Source organism: Plectropomus leopardus, chromosome 5, assembly GCF_026936395.1.
Source record: "Plectropomus leopardus strain MGB_pleo_1.0 chromosome 5, ASM2693639v1, whole genome shotgun sequence".
Taxonomy (NCBI): domain Eukaryota; kingdom Metazoa; phylum Chordata; class Actinopteri; order Perciformes; family Serranidae; genus Plectropomus; species Plectropomus leopardus.
This window is the reverse complement of record NC_142180.1, coordinates 26,064,723-26,081,571: the sequence shown is the minus strand read 5'-3', so window position 1 is coordinate 26,081,571 and position 16,849 is coordinate 26,064,723. Positions and strand designations below refer to the sequence as shown.

The following is a 16,849-nucleotide window of genomic DNA, read 5'->3' as shown; positions in this document are numbered from 1 at the left end:
AATGTTTTCTTCATCAATGTCAAATTTCATTTTTGGTGTCAAAATGTACTGTTATATCTCCGTAGAGATGAAGGTTAACTATTGCTACAACACTGAATTTATATTTTTGCTTTATAGAAGCTCACAGATGGCAGATAGTGACTACTATTATGGTAAAATATCGTTAATTTCTGTTCTTGCACAAAATATATGAATTCAAGTACATTCGATGAACTAGATTTATGTCCATTTTCAAACCATTTCAAGGCCGTGATTTTAGTTTTTCCCCTCAGTGATTTAAAGGATACATGAGAGCCCTGCATCAATCAGTTGATTTAGAAATTCTAAATAAAATATCTTACGCTGAAACATCTCCAGATTAAAACTGCCATCCCTGTGACAAATTTCCATGCAGGACTTGAACAAGTTAAATCTTGCACATTTTCAATAACTCCCCTTTGTTTTCCTTGTGTAATAATCACCTGCATGGATTTTACAGAACAAGTTATTCTTTTTCCACCAGTAAATTATTGTGGGGCTTTGATTACAAACTATTCTCATTATATATTAAATATTTACTTTATTACATGAATCAGCTTATCGAGCTTTAGCTTTATAGGAGTCATAAAATAAAGTTGTGACTCAGGATTAGGTTTTAAAGCCATCCAGTTTAATGAAATGTTGACTCATTCCACCTTTTTAAATACTTTCAACCAGATACAGTGTAGTATACATTTAAAGTTACAACACACAGCAGATCCACATGTGGATTTATTTAAAACCATGTTCTCCTCATAATACAATCTTTGAAGAATGTCATCAGCCAGTAGTGCAATGGTCAGGGAGGACTTCATTTGACTGAATGGAAAAGTTTGTGTGACACCTACAGAAGAAATAAGAGGAAATCCATTAATGCAAACATACTACAAGCAGTGCAAGATAAGTTGTGAGTTAAGTTACTAAGTTACTTTAAGTTACTTTTCTTTCCTGTTTTATAGGTATATCGATAATAGGTAATTTTCTTGCATCTTCAAAAAAAAAAAAAATCTTGCAAATTTTTGGATCATTTTTTTGTTATGTTATTCATGGCCTTCTTTCCATATTCTCTAAAAAAATCAAGCCAATTTGCACCAGTTAGCAAAGGGTAAATTAACAACTATTTATGTGGCAGACACAGAGCTCTCCCAAATGTCAGAGGTCACTATGAAACAGTGCTATTGTAAAGGAGCTTTGGCGCCCCTTGTTGGCAAAAATAATGTGAGCCACAATAATAACAAAATTCCTACTTATGACCCTTGATTCTTTTGGGTGTATTTTTATATTCTGCTTCTCTGCTACACTTACACAGTGGTCCCGAGCATGCAGGAAGTCAAACAGCTCCTCAGTACAATCCTCCGTTGTTGAAGACCTGGAGCCAACTCTGGTCTCACAATGCTCCAGGCGCTCCCGAGTGTGAACGCAGTGCTCTGTCTCTTCACACTTCTGTCGCATTGTTTCCAGAGGATCCTAAAACAGGAAAAAAACGCAGCATTCAGATTATCTGCTTTAATGAGTGTTAAGTTTATTTATTTTGTATAAATAGTGAGAAATTATTGCCATCTAGTGGTGTTCTCTGTGTATTATGTAAATGAGATCCTCAGGTCCCAGCCAATTAACAGACACAGGTGTGTCTCTTAAACAAAAACCTTTAAGTTTATTATTTTATTTTGCCTCTTAGGGCTTGATTTTGTTTTTAAGCATTGCAAAGGGCTATTTTTCTTTTCCATGAATGTGTGTTTTACTTTGATTACTGAACAAGCCATCGGACCACAAGCCAGCCTGACAATGCCAAACAAGTCATCTTAACTTGAGTAAAACAAGCCAAATAATTTGAAAGATAACGCGTTGGGGGTGTTTGCGCAAGCTGCCCAAGGAGTTAATAGAGGACATACAGAAGAAGCTGCAACAATGAGCATCTTTCAAAAGATTCTCACACATTCAGCATATGATCAGAAACTCAGTTTCCCTGTTGGTGAATTGGGAATATATTATTGTGTTTTAACCTTGCTTGAAACGATCACTTTTTAAACATAACAAGCAGCATTGTTGTCATTTTTCTTTGTGAAATGAAGCCACATTTTTCACCTCCACCGTGATTCCTCCGTATTGGACGGCAGTGGTTTGGGATCAAATTTTATTTAGCCTATATCACAACATTCAAATAAATCAAATGCAATTCAAGTGCTTTAGAGTTTGAGTGAAGAAACAACAAACATTAACAAGAACAACACATGAAATAAGCAAACATGGATCTTGAAAACAGAATAAATAAATAAAAAGTATAAACCATCGTCCTCGATTTGGATCGATATATCAATTCAATGATCAACAATGCAATTTGATCAACGTGTAGTGTAAACATTAATCCGTATCATCATCCTTAGTGTGGGCTTTTATTTTGAAATTCTGTGTCAGGCTGATGATAGTAACCAGCCCAGCGTTTGGTGTTTTTGTTTTTTTTTTTCCTGTGACAACCACAGAAGTTAAAGACAACAGCTTTTCCGGGAGCTATTAGATGTGGGATTCTCCGCTTTCTCCTTTTAAGTCGATGTTTTCCTCTGTGACAAACTTTCAACCTGACGCTGAAACGCTTCTTAAATACCTACGCACCCCACGGGTCTGTAGCTGCAGTACCTCATCCCAAACTGTGCGTGGCAGCATTACGCTTAACAGTGTGCTGCCTGCCGGACGACATAGAAGAAGAAGAAGAAGAACCGACAGAGCAAATTTGAAGTGTGTGGCGTACCTGGCAGGACAGGTAGCTCACTAAGCTAACTTCTTGCTACGACAACACGGCAATATTAAAGTTAGCTTCTCTGTTTCAACAATGTTTGACGGAAAAAAACGTGAATGCGGTGTAAAATTCAACCGTGCTGATTTTCGGAGGATGTATCAGCTGAAACCAGCGGTGAGTAGGAAAAAAGGAAATTGTAAAATGTAAATTTACACAAACTGCGCTAGCCGCTAAGCTAATTTATGCGGTGTTTTCGTGTTTACGCTAATACTGTGTGATCTGCAGAAAACAGTTCAGCTTGTGCATCTTAACAGGTATTATTCAGCATAATTTCATACTTTTGTTAAATGGCATTGTTGTTAATTCACGTTTGACTGTTGTTCTGAGAAGTTAGCCTTCAGGTTTTTTAGCCAGATAGCCCAAATTTGGGTTGAAATGAAATTATGTCTGGCAGAAAGGGATTTTCTGAAAGCCCTGAAAGTTACTGTATCTCTTTTGTCTTTGATGTGTGTTAGTATTGTCAATGTAAACTTAACTGCACTTAATTAGTTACAATTATTTATAATTGTTTCTGTGTTGTTTTTATGGTTTACAACCAAAAGCAAAAAAGAAAGGGGTAGCAGCTTCTTCTGTATTAGGTTGTGTTAAATAGGCATATGATATTGTCTTAATATCAACTGCAGTCCCCTGAACTGAATCAAAACCGTATCTTTGCGATAAAGCCAATTATTGTATCCTTGTCCAAAAAAAAAAGAAAAAAGAAAAAACAAACCATAAAATATTGTATTGTGATGAAAATGGTGATTTACAGCCCTTCAATATACTGAGCCCGAAACTGGCAGCAAAATTGAGTAGCAGGTGGCACATTGTACATTAGCCTAGGCCACAAGTGTATGTGTGAATGAGCCGATGTGACAAGTAGTGTGAAAGTGCTTTGGGTGATCGTACAACTAGAAAAGCTCTACACAAGTGCAAGTCCTTTTGCCATTTTCTCATTACAGTTTTCCAGTCATGTAGAGTTTGACATCAGTATTTAGCAATGTGTAGCTTTAAGAATAATATGCCAACGTTGAGAAAAGGAACTGATAAGCTTAGAAGCATACAATACCAGTGTGGTTAATGTGGGCAAGGTTCTTGAATCTGTATTCCCATCCTTATTGGTATCAAGACAAACCAAATACTGCAATAATCTAAATGACAGCACCACAAACTAGAGCCCTCAAGATGATCATAAATTTGTAACTCATTACCTGGTAATCTAGTTTATGAAGGAGATAAGAGAGGATTTATGTAGCAGCAATATACTGGTTTTAGGGTATACCATGATATAAAACTTGACAATTATCATGACATGTAAATTTGCTTATCTACAATACTGGAAAATAATGCAACTGGACAGAGGATTTCACATCTATTTTAGCTATTTTCAAAACCTTTTACTCATACTTACATTAAAAAAAATGGTTTCAAGTCTTAATTAAAGTGCTAAAAGATTTCTTCAGTCAAATTCAATCTATGGAGAGAAAGAAAATGCCTCATGTATTTATAGGTCAGAGCAAGGGGGGTGACAAAGGAGCAGTCCTGAAACGACCACACGTCTGGTATTTGTTGGTCATATAGGGGGGAAGGACAGGAAGTCTAAATATTGCCCATATTTTATACACCTTTCTCTTTTTAACACACCTTTGGGTGTCTTATATTTGATTGATTTATACTGTTTTCCCTTCTATCTTAAAAATAGACGCCTCTTTCCTCGTTTGACAATGTGATTTATTCAATGAAAAGTTATATCACATTAGTACAGACGGTCAGTTAACATATTGTGATTGTAATGTAGGTCTGCAATGAACATACCACCATCTCTTCCTCTTCCTCCTCCTCCTCCTCTTCCTCCTCCTGGAACAGACACACACGACCAAATCAATGACATCATTCACCTCCAGCAATCAGACAGTTAGCTGTCATTTTGGTAAAAAAAACAACCAAAATACAACACATTCAGTAAATAGTAAAAATACATCACCGGGGACATACGAGCATGCAAGTTTGACTCTGCTGCATGAATTTGCTTTAACACGTTTCTAAACGATGGTATCGATTGCTAATGCTAACGTAAGCTATGTGATGATACAGCTCCGTTAGCCGTGTTGTGTTAGCTTGCTAGCTAAGATAACCAGACGTTACCGGCACAGAATATTTATTTTATATCCGTCAGAGTTACTAACATCATCGGGCTCTCCGTTCATGATCATCTTCTCCTCGAAAACCATGATTTTGCTGCTCCTGTCCTTAGATGACCAGCTGTCAAGTCTTGAACTTTGGAGGACACACAGCAGGTCACAGAGCGGAAAGCTAACAAGATGTTTTAACACTACCTTCACAGTTTCCGGTCATGAGACTTTCACAATAAACTTGTAGTTCAACAAATCACTCTGTACACACACGTAAAACTTCATATAATAGCCCGGGCTGTTATTATATTAATTTTTTGAGCTCAACAGACTTGTATTTGGGACAGGTGTTTATATGGGAGAGGTCTTTTATTCATATTTATATATTTATAAATATATAAATATTTATTTATTATTAAATCAAATTGTTTATTTAACCCCTCAGAAACCTAGACAAACTGGCTTTTTCCCCAAAACATGGGAAGAAAGTAATGAGCTGCAAAAGAAGAAATGACCCAGAAGGCACCCCCCCTACAAAAAAAGAGAAAGTAAAACAAAACAGCAACACAAAATATAAAATGAGAAATTGCCTGAAAAAAAAAACAACCCAAAAATTATAATAATTCCGTTAAATAATTTGAATGTATTATAATGATTAATAGTAATCATATAGTAATAGTAATTCGCTGGACATTTCCTTTGCTCTTTAAAAAATAGTCTGCTACATCTGCTTATCTCTGTTTCTTTGTGTCTCCCTTGCTTATCGTGTCGGTAATACTGTCTTTTTTGATACTCGTAGTTTCAGTCAAATTAACTGAATAATTGAATTGTCTTCTGGCCGTCAAGTTTTACATTATATGTTCTTTTCTAAGGAGTGTATGGGTGAATTATAACTAAGTACATGTACACAAGTAGCTTGCTGTATTTAAGTATACATTTGATACTTTTTCTTTACTGGAGTCTGTTCTTTTGGTTCCACTATTACTCTGCCATGTTTCAAAAGTAAATATTGTACTCCTTACTTCATTGGCTTCAAAACCTTATACTCCCATATAACATCATCAAACAGGAGAACAACAAATCTCAACTGCAACTATAGCTTCACATATACACAATATACAATAGATATATCAAAATAAATAATATATAATAGAGTGCTTTAAAAGGTAGGTATAATTAAGAATTTGTTTGACGTAGCCACAGCTAGCCATGAACGTCCTTTATTCTAATTGTAAAATCATAAATCACTTAAAGAGATAGAATATGTTTTGTTATGAATATAACTACCCAACAGTTACAGCTAAAAAAAAAAAGTAAATTAGCTGATTGACAAAAAATAATTGGCAACTACTTTCATAAATATTCAAGTTGATTTCTAATTTTTTTGGATTTTGAGTTAGTTTTGTCTGCATTTCATACTTTAACTTTTGATACTTTTAAGCACATGTTCCCGATTATACTTTTAGCATCTTTAATGCAGAACATTTATTGGTATAAAATATTAGTACTTTACTTGAGTAAGGACCTAAATACTCTCTCTATCACACAGGATAATTCCTAAAGATCTGATACCACAAGAATAAAACCCAAACAATTACCATTCCACTGACTCAGAGGCTTTTCACACTAAGTTGCACCGTTTTTTGAATTATTTTTTAAATCAAAGAACAAATGTGTCTTATTTTGAAGTCAGTTATCTAGCAGATAAAATTGGCTACAGTACTTCCCCTGTGCCAAAATTATGAAGCTCTATACTACCACCATGTGTTGAAAAGTTGCACTAAGGTAGCACCAATCACTATTTTGTCATAGTTTTAAGCATCCACACACAGATAAAGAGATCCCTATCTAATGAATTATTTCATGTCACACTATATCTGTTATTTGATAACTTGCCTTGTGGTTAATCATATCACTAAACATAGCAGACCTACTATTAGATGCAAAAACATGAATTTTCCATTAGCAGCACATTTGGTTGAATTTAATGGGTTTGAGAAGGCAACATTCCTGCCAAAAGGAGGAAATCTGGTTATGTCTCCTCATGGATCAAATATAGACTGACTTTTTTCTGTAATGCATAAGTACTTATTGGATTTATATAAAGTTTTTCATGATGTTCATTTAGAGCTTATGGTTTATTTTGTCTACTTATCTGTTCGAAATCGACTCAACATTTGAGTATTTTAACATTCTGGAAGAAGTAGAGAGCTAATAAAAGTTATAAAGAGAAAAAGACAAAGAGGAATGTGTTTTATATTTGGTAAGATTACCCTTTGCCTTACTCCCACTATACAACAAATTATAGGCTACTGCTAAGTTAGAAAAATAGTTTTATTAATACCAGTGGCTGTATTTTGGTGCAGTTATATCATATTTTTTATTTGCACAGTACAAATTGAAATTGTGTAAGGTGCACAAGAACTGATGTGATTGGAATTTCAATATATGATACTGACTGAAATAGACAATCTTTTACTGAAATGCCCTCGTTAAATGTTATTGTTTCGATCTGCTCTGCAGCTTTACAACGCATTCCCTCTGCTGAGGAGACGTTTGCCAGGGCCGCATCAGACAATCCGGCACATCTTTAATGATGCAAAGGACTTCATAAGAGTGAAGCTTAAGGAGCACAAACAGAACTGGGATCCCTCAGACCAAAGAGACTCCATCGACTGCTACCTAAATGAGATTGAGATGGTAATTGACACTAGATGTAGCTTTATTTTTCTTGTCTGTGTTGATGAAGATGCTCAGCGTTAAGATTATCTATCTTTCTATCCATCCATCCATCCATTTTTATCCGGTTGTTAGGGCGATGTGGAGGCAAAAGGCTGAGCAAGGCACTCCAGATGAAATTTATAATCCGGTGTTCTGGATCTACTCCAGGGCCTCTTAAAAGTTTTATGCACCTGGAACACCTCTAAAGGGAGGTGCTCATGAGGCATCTTGATCAGATGTCCGTATTATCTTTTGATGGGGCATTGACTCTACTTCAAGCTCCCTTCAAGTTTCTGAGCTCCTCACCCTTTCTCTGAGGCTGAGCCCATTTACCCTACGGAGGATTCCTATTTCGGCCATGTGTCCATAGATAAGAGTCGCAACCTAGACTGACTTGCATTTCAAGAGCTTTGCTTTCTATCTCTGCTCCCTCTTCAAAACACACGTCTGTGCCACGCCTGTGTAACTGCTGACGCCGCACCAAACTGCCTGTCTATGTCCCGCTCTATTTTGCCCTCTTCATGAAGGATTTGTTAGTCAGGTTCAGGAGTCCCCAAAGTGGTCTTTCCATTGCTTAACAATATCCTCAGTCAGGGTCAGCAGTTATCTTCCCCTATTGAACACAGCCTAAGCCCTATTTTCTCTTCCGAGTCTACTAATGGTTTGCCAGAACTTCCCTAAGGCCAACTAGAAGTCCCTCTCCATAGCCTCCCAGAACCTCTTCCACTCCCAGGTTTTTGCTTTGGCAACTACCACTGCTGCGTCACTCAAGCCCAAACAGCCTCCTTCTTCAGCCTGATGACTTCCACGACAGGGGCTGATGACCCTCCCTCTACAACTTTTTGCATTCACCTTCACCGTTAAAGCTTTTAAACATGTTCCATGTCCCCAGCCTCCCCTGGGATGCACAAAAAAATCTTCTGGAAGTGAAAGTCTGTGCCTTGGTAAAGTCCAACAGGAACTATTTCTGTGGACACATATGCCAGGGTCTAAGGGTCTCTAAGGTCTTATTTTGTTGTGATGACACGACTTCTCATTGTGACACCACTCTTAGCTGGTATGTGATGAAGGTAGAAAGACCTTATATGAACTTTTTCCATGGCCTCTATCTTACAAGGCCCTATTCCCAACAGCTTACAACCTTTTTAATGTAACAAAGCAAAATGTATTTATTGAGGTACAAGGTCCAGCACAAATGAAAAGCTTTTTTAATTTCCTAACTGAAGTTACTGTCATAAATGATTATGAGGTTGTTATTATGGTGCAGACATGTAGTTGTTCTAAATTACTGCAGCATTTTTTTTTACATATGTATCTGCATATATTCTCAGAGTAAGGAGCAGGCTGGCAGTTCCTTTGATGAAGAAAACCTGGTTATGTCTGTCTTGGATCTGTTTGTGGCTGGCTCTGAAACCACATCTACCACCCTGCGCTGGGCTTTTCTCTACATGGCAAAGTAACCAGAGATCCAGGGTAAGACCACTGACCAAGCCAATGAAGCTTTTTGTTCCTACTCAGTCATGTATAAAGGGGTGACATGTTAAAGGGTGACATTTTAACCGTGTAAAAATTCCATAACATGCAACAGTGTTTACTTAAGGGTGACAAATATTGTGCAGTTATCAGTTCTCTTCACATTTATGATTAATTCCATGCAACAAACATATACCTGAAAAAAATATTGTATATCCACTTGTTACTGATTCAATGTTGCAAATCAACAAGAACACACAAATTTATGTCCGCTATCGTGACAGTGCTGCATCGTGTTTTATCTCTTCATGAGTAATTTGCAGGCTGTTGATGGAATAAAGTTTCAGCTTCTGTCTGTGTTTCCCTCCTGTTGCACAGCAAAGGTCCAGGATGAAATAGACAGTGTGATTGGACACTCCAGACAACAGTCCATGGATGATCGGGCAAAACTGCCCTACACTGACGCCGTCATACACGAGGTCCAGAGAATAGGGAACATACCGTAGTTCCTCTCAGTGTGCCTCATGACACCAACAAGGACATTCAGCTTAAAGGCTACACAGTCCCAAAGGTCAGTTCTCCTATGTAAGTTGTATGTCACATCCACTACCATGTTGTGTCTTTAAAAACTGTTATTACAATTCCAATCACCAGGGAGTTACAGTAATCCACAACCTGACCTGGGTGCTGTTAGACAAGAAAGAGTTGGAGACAGCTAACACCTTCAATCCAGGACACTTTCTAAACGAGGAGGGCAAGTTTGTCAAGCCAGCTGCTTTCAGCCCTTTCTCTGCTGGTGAGGAGCAACAGAGTCTTTTGTTTTATTACGAGTGTCACCTGTTTATAGAGGAGCCAGGAGCCTGTCCTGATGTCTGACCAATGATTTTCATGATTCTCAGAATTTTGTGTGGACCTAAAATCAGGGCAGAGTTTATAATTGTTAACAGTTAGCAGTTCCACCTCTTTTTAAAGCCTTTAAATGACTTCTAGTGTTGACTTTTGGACTCTAGGCCAAAACTGTGTCAAAGGTATTTTTGTCATTATCCTGGTTGTTTTTATAATCTCTTATTTTGTGCACTCTGTTTTGAATTTATCTATTTTTCCTTGTTGTATGTATTCATCCTTGTTTAGCCTGCTAGACTCATGCTGTAGGGTATTCCTTCATGTGTCACGTCATGCTTTACTTCCTGGTTTTGTCTGTATTCTGACGGTTTTCTGTCTCACCTATTTTCTTTGTCTCGTTAGTCCTTCCCTGCACACTTGCTCTGTATTAGTCATGTTTGTTCCACCCTAGTGTTTCCTACCACACCTTCGTTTTCAGTCAATCCTTCTGTGTATTTTAATACCCATTCTAGCATACTTTATAGCATGCAAGAAAAAGATGTATTATGTCTCAATACATTGTATGTCAGATATAGTATGCCAAAAATACCAAGATGTACTACATCTGCTTAGATTTTGCAGTATGCAAGCTAGAATGCATTTCTGGCTATTCTGGAATGCAATCCTCTGTGCAGCGGCTGACATGTCGCATCAAGTAAACCGCAAACAGATGACAGCTGACTGACACCTCATCCTGACTGAAACGTAACAATTTTTAGTTTGTTTCCGTTTGTTTTTCTTTCCTAGGAAAGCGGGTGTGTCTCAGGGAGAACTCCATGCCTGCTGGGGTGAAGCCTGTGATGGACTTCCACTTTGGTGTCACTCTGGCACCATGTCAATATGAAATCTGCGTAACCTCATGCTAAGAGTAACTTTGACTTATAAAAAAAAAAAACCCTGAAAAAACAAAGCAATAACCTCTTGTAATTTTTGTCACTATGACAGTTTTGAATAAAAATATCAAAATGATTTTTGGCAATCAAATGTTTTTTTTAAGGCTAGTTCAGCTTTTCTTTGCTTTGGCTAAATTGGTCAGTTTTTGTTTTTCTGACAGGTCCTTAATTTACAAAGTAAATATGAGTCATTTGCACTTTTTGTTGATTTTTATTATTAAGTCTAAAATATGTGATGCATCTCAAATATTTATGATTTTACAATTCGGATATGTAATACATGCCCAATAGGATACGGAGGTCAATTTTTATTAGATATTATAGCTTGTATAATGTTAAAAGTCAAATATATTTTAGGATAGAATTTTTTAAATGTAAGGAATTGAAGGAATATTTTTCAGTTGTCATAGACAGAATAATTAGCCCTGTGTTGTGTGTATGTATTTTCATATTGACTTAAATAACTTAAGTTATTAATTGAATTTTTACCATTTAAAAAAACAGAGTGCTGTTAAGGAGATATGTTGACTTTGTTGGACAGTGATATCTCAAGCTGTACTGACACAACTGCTGACAGGATTGGCAAGCATGCTATAGAGCAGTGAGCATAAGTGTGAACGTAATATCTGTGGGCAGGGCAGTGTGTCTGGCTGCCCACAACATCATCCTCATCACCAACAGAGCCAGTTCAAAAATCCAGCTTTTGCCAAATCCAGTCATCCTCCAGCTATCTCTGCAATCACCTCACTTATTGCTGTGTTTACTCTAGAGTTAGCACTTTTTGTTTCGAGAGTCGCTGTTACTGTTCTGCAAGCAGTGGTCTGCGTTTAAGTCATCAACTACAATGCAGCCCCTGATTGGCTACTTATGTTGTCAACTAGGGTGCTAATCCCTGTTTTCCCTAGTTTGGATTTTATTTCTGAAAAGTGTTTGAGCAGCAGACCAGATGGATATGCAAAACAGAGTATTAAGATCACAGCAGTCAAACGGGATGATATTCCCTGTTGCTAAATAAGAATAATTGTTGTGGTGTCACTGATTAACGCTGTTTGATGTCTGATCACTGGTATGAAGAGGGCAGAGTCCAGTAGCCTTTGCTGTCTTGCCAGAGCCAATAACATCAAGGTTCCCCCTCACAGGAGAGAGATGGGAGATATTATTGGCTCCTGGCAATAAAAAAAACACCAGCCTTTTATCTAACAGGAGAACAATGTCCAAAACAGTCTTCATTTGGAAAGGTCCTTGTTTGAAGGAAAATGTATTCAATCTTCTCTGTAATTGGATCCTATGTTAACTGGGATGTCAAAAGTCTGCTGCTCTTTACTGCAGTTTTCATCCTCACTGCAGATTATATTAAGAACCGTCGGCCACACAGCTTCCCTCCAGGACCTCGGGTGTTTCCTATAGTGGGCAACTTATTCTCTGTGGATTTCACCAGGGCCCATGAGAGTATGACACAGGTAGGTCAACACGTCTGTCAAAAATATCCCACAAATGCAACTGATAGGACTTACGTTCTGATAGCTGTTATGTGAAGCACTCTGCTCTTCCTCTCCTCTCAAATCCACCAGTTAGCCGGGGAATATGGAGATGTGTACAGCCTGCAAATGGGCAAGATGTGGATTGTGGTGTTAAACAGCCTTGAGGTCCTGACAGAAGCACTGGTAAATCAGGGAGACAGCCTGGTGGACCGACCAGACCTCCCGCTGCAGTTTGATATGTTCCAAGGCCAAGGTGAGAGGATGTAATACACACACACACACACACACACTAAAATAACAGCACTTCATGTGTAAAACAATATCCTTTAATTCACCTGATTACTGTTTATTTCATATTTATGTACTTTTGATGTATTTCCCATCAGGTGTAGTTTTCAGCAACGGTAACACATGGAAACATCAGAGGCGTTTTGCACTTTCAACCCTCAAAATTTTTGGTTTTGGGAAGAAGTCACTTGAACCTATCATCTTGGATGAATTTACAAATTGTGCAAAAGAATTCAGTAGACATAAAGGTAAAAAAGTAAGATATCCAGAATGATAAACAATCATAAATACGTATTTCACATGTAATTTTCTATTGTGAAGGTAAACCATTCGATCCCCACCTCACCGTCAACAGCGCTGTCTCCAACATCATCTGCTCCCTGGTTTTTGGTCATCGCTTTGAGTACGGTGATGAGAAGTTTGTGAAACTGATGAAGTGGTTTACCAAAAGTCTCGAAATTGAAGGCTCCATCTGGGCACAGGTATGGCATCTTAAAGCTATTGATGAATTCTTAATGTATACTATTGTAGTGCATTACATTCCAAATGATTTAGTTTTTGATACTGTCAGAGGCTCGATTTGGAAAAAGGTAAGTATTTAGTACACACACAGCTCAATATGGAAAATGTGTCAGATGCACAACAGCCGATTTGTACATAGTTTTAAATATTTGTAATTTATTGTCACAAACAGTGTATCTTTCACTAAAATTCCCTTATCCAAAAGTAATTGTTCCATCCATACTGCTCTACTCTTTAGCTTTACAACTCATTCCCTCTGCTGATGAGACGTTTGCCTGGGCCACATCAGACAGTCAAGCAACTCTGGAACAATGTAAAGGACTTCATAAGAATAGAGATTAAGGAGCACAAACAGAACTGGGATCCCTCAGACCAAAGAGACTACATCGACTGCTACCTGAATGAGATGGTATGTGATGAAAAGTACAAAGACCTTACATAACCTTTTGCTGTTACCTCTCACCTTACAGCCCTATCTTTTTAGGTCTTATCTTCAGCAGCAAAGCATTACAAATATTTTTCAAGATCCACGGTCCAGCACAAGGACATGTGCTGGTCGGTGCACTTCCTGTTTGCATAAATAGATAGGACTACCACCTCAGAAGCTCAACATTGCAATGCTGTTAACCAGGGTTGGCAGCAAAACGTGTTCTAGCCACTTTAAAGTAAGCCGGCCTAAAAAAACAGTGTCGATGCAAGAGGACGCTATATTTAGATTATTTTTAGCACTTCTTTCCTTGAGCTTCTGGGGTGGTAGTCCCATCCGTTGCTGCAAAAGGGAGTGCGCCAACTGCCATCTTCAGTATGTAATACACTCCTTCAGTCCCACTTCAAAAGTCCCAAATTATTACTATAAATTACAATCAGAAATGATTATGACCTACGCATTGACATATAGTCATTCTAAATAAATTTGGCAGCATTTTTTAACACATGTATTTGCATATATTCTCAGAGTAAGAGCCAGGCGGGCAGCACTTTTAATGAGGAAAGCCTGGTTATGTCTGTCTTGGATCTGTTTGTGGCTGGCTCTGAAACCACATCTACCACCCTGCGCTGGGCTTTTCTCTACATGGTAAAGTACCCAGAGATCCAGGGTAAGACCACTGACCAAGCCAATGAAGCTTTTTGTTCCTACTCAGTCATGTATAAAGGGGTGACATGTTAAAGGGTGACATTTTAACCGTGTAAAAATTCCATAACATGCAACAGTGTTTACTTAAGGGTGACAAATATTGTGCAGTTATCAGTTCTCTTCACATTTATGATTAATTCCATGCAACAAACATATACCTGAAAGAAATATTGTATATCCACTTGTTACTGATTCAATGTTGCAAATCAACAAGAACACACAAATTTATGTCCGCTATCGTGACAGTGCTGCATCGTGTTTTATCTCTTCATGAGTAATTTGCAGGCTGTTGATGAAATAAAGTTTCAGCTTCTGTCTGTGTTTCCCTCCTGTTGCACAGCAAAGGTCCATGCTGAGATAGACCGAGTGATTGGACAATCCAGACAGCCGTCCATGGACAATCGTGCAAAACTGCCCTACACTGACGCTGTCATACACGAGGTCCAAAGGATGGGCAACATAGTTCCTCTCAGTGTGCCTCATGTCACCAACAAGGACATTCAGCTTAAAGGCTACACAATCCCAAAGGTCAGTTCTCCTTTTCCAATTTTATGTCACATACACTACTATGTTTTGTCCGTGTGAATTATCACTAACATTCGAACTTTAGGGAACGACAATAATCCCCAATCTGACCTCGGTGCTGTTTGACCAAAACGAGTGGGAGACGCCCGACACGTTCAATCCAGGACACTTTCTAAACGAGGAGGGCAAGTTTGTGAAGCGAGCTGCTTTCATCCCTTTCTCTGCTGGTGAGGAGCAACAAACTTTCTTACACCTTATGGTGTTGTTCACATGATAATTTCAGATTGGTTGAGTGGGACTTCTCATGATCAAGACAGAACATCATATTTAATCATGTTTTTCCTATGATCGATGCTGGTGACTGATTACTGAAAACAGCGTTGTCTGACTTATGATTTTGTTGAATCTTTGACCTTTTGTCTAGATCAGGACAACATTTTTTCACAGAAAGTTGAGTGGTTCTTCTTTGGACATCTGGGCCAAAATGATGTAAAAGAAAATTTTTGTTTCTTTTTGTTTATTTCAGGTAAGCGGGTTTGTCTTGGAGAGAACCTGGCCAGAATGGAGCTTTTCCTCCTTTTCACCTCCTTCATGCAGCATTTCACCTTTTCCATGCCTGCTGGGGTGAAGCCTGTGATGGACTATTGCTTTGGCGTCACTCTGGCACCACGTCAATATGAGATCTGTGCAACCTCACGCAAGGAGTATATCTGACATAAAAAAAATACTTTAAAAAGCACCAATCAATTATGATTAAATCACAGGGATTAGTGAATATATCAAACTGATATTTGGATTTATGAATACATAGCGCTAGTTTTAGGGCAAGTTAAGCCTGGACTGACTCATGTTTTTTCAAATTTATACTTTTTTTATGTACAATGGTGAGAAGAGGGATTTTTTTTCTTCTGTTGATTTCTGCCGTTAAAGGCTAAAATGTGTCACACATCTGAAAAATTTGTCTGATAATATATATTTTATAATGGCTTTGCACAGGTGACAGCCGTGGTCAGAGGCATAATATTTTTATTCTGTTCTGTTTTTTGGGTTGTCTGTCGGTCTGTCCAATTCTAGTGAACGCAGTAACTGAAAGAATTCATCAAGAGAATTTTTAAAAATTTGGCACAAACATCGACATGGACACAATGATGAACTGAATAGATTTTGCTGGTTGAAAGTCAAGGTCACTGTGATCTTGTGTCCATCTCATTCTCATGAGCGTGGTATCTAAAGGTTGAATTTCCTCAAATTCGGCACAAACATCCACTTGGAGTCATGGACGAACTGATTGAAAGTTGTTGGTAAAACATCAGGATTCTTATGCTAATTGGATATACCACGACACAAATCTTTTAAAGGATATAATGACAAAGATATGGCATTTTTTATTCATAGGGTCAAAGGCAAACTTTACTGTGCCATCATAATGCTCTGCAAAAGCACATTTCTTGTTATTATTTAATACAAGCACCATCGAAGTCTGCTCTGTGTAGGGTTTCCTGGCTGACGTCCTTTCTGTTCCACCATCACCTACTGTTTAAGTCAGTGTTTTGTCTTTTCCTGTGTCTGGGTCTTGGCCAGTTTTCAGTGTGTTCTTGGTCAGAAATCCCTGCTTACACCAAGTTTGTTACCAAACCAGTTCCTGGGGTCCTAGCCAAAATTCTGTCTTTAATAATATCAAATTGTGAGTGGTTATAAAGGAAAATAAAACGATCCACACATGGTTGCAGTTGGTTTCATTTTAGCGGCTTTCCCAGCTTTGAGATAAACCATCAAATCAAATTTGCCAAATTGTCACTGAAATATTTTTACCTTAACAACAATTGAAAATTATACAGTGAGGTTGTTTAGGAAAAAGCATATACATGCCTTTTATATTTGAGGACTTTCTCTTGGACCTCCTCACCTCCCAATCAGCAGTCCAGCACACGAGGTGAGAAGCACTCCTTCATCTTAATCAGTATTCATTGATTTTTGCATGTAATGGATACATTTGTATTTACTCT

The 16,849-nt window shown here is 37.9% G+C and overlaps 2 protein-coding genes and 1 pseudogene across 3 annotated transcripts; 2 read left to right on the top strand and 1 right to left on the bottom strand.

The window, feature by feature from the left end:
* Positions 1-627: 627 nt before the first annotated feature.
* Positions 628-5,133, bottom strand: uqcrh (ubiquinol-cytochrome c reductase hinge protein). Its single transcript, XM_042482775.2, has 4 exons — positions 4,978-5,133; positions 4,607-4,648; positions 1,324-1,485; positions 628-862 (listed from the first exon to the last, which is right to left on the bottom strand). The coding sequence occupies exons 1-4, from the start codon at positions 5,020-5,022 to the stop codon at positions 830-832; spliced, it is 282 nt and encodes a 93-aa protein (XP_042338709.1). The 5' UTR covers positions 5,023-5,133; the 3' UTR covers positions 628-829.
* On the top strand, positions 2,719-10,968 carry LOC121963741 (cytochrome P450 2J2-like; annotated as a pseudogene). The gene is made up of 6 exons (XR_015776643.1): positions 2,719-2,926; positions 7,447-7,623; positions 8,976-9,117; positions 9,496-9,688; positions 9,772-9,913; positions 10,747-10,968. The product of XR_015776643.1 is annotated as a cytochrome P450 2J2-like (transcript).
* A 1,126-nt stretch (positions 10,969-12,094) lies between these two features.
* Positions 12,095-16,566, top strand: LOC121938394 (cytochrome P450 2J2-like). The gene is made up of 9 exons (XM_088077831.1): positions 12,095-12,352; positions 12,464-12,626; positions 12,760-12,909; positions 12,983-13,143; positions 13,422-13,592; positions 14,139-14,280; positions 14,659-14,846; positions 14,929-15,070; positions 15,370-16,566. Exons 1-9 carry the CDS (start codon positions 12,149-12,151, stop codon positions 15,555-15,557), a joined length of 1,509 nt encoding a protein of 502 aa, XP_087933957.1. The 5' UTR covers positions 12,095-12,148; the 3' UTR covers positions 15,558-16,566.
* The last annotated feature ends 283 nt before the right edge of the window (positions 16,567-16,849 follow it).

What these genes read in the sequence shown, in the direction of transcription:
- uqcrh (XM_042482775.2), bottom strand. Translation starts at nt 5,022, where the DNA reads ATGGTTTTCGAGGAGAAGATGATCATGAACGGAGAGCCCGATGAT. An exon ending in TGAACGGAGAGCCCGATGAT is followed by an intron (nt 4,649 to 4,977) that starts GTTAGTAACTCT and finishes TGTCTGTTCCAG; the next exon opens with GAGGAGGAAGAGGAGGAGGA. An exon ending in TGCATGCTCGGGACCACTGT is followed by an intron (nt 863 to 1,323) that starts GTAAGTGTAGCA and finishes TTTCTTCTGTAG; the next exon opens with GTGTCACACAAACTTTTCCA.
- LOC121938394 (XM_088077831.1), top strand. Translation starts at nt 12,149, where the DNA reads ATGTATTCAATCTTCTCTGTAATTGGATCCTATGTTAACTGGGATGTC. An exon ending in TGATATGTTCCAAGGCCAAG is followed by an intron (nt 12,627 to 12,759) that starts GTGAGAGGATGT and finishes ATTTCCCATCAG; the next exon opens with GTGTAGTTTTCAGCAACGGT. An exon ending in AGAATTCAGTAGACATAAAG is followed by an intron (nt 12,910 to 12,982) that starts GTAAAAAAGTAA and finishes TCTATTGTGAAG; the next exon opens with GTAAACCATTCGATCCCCAC.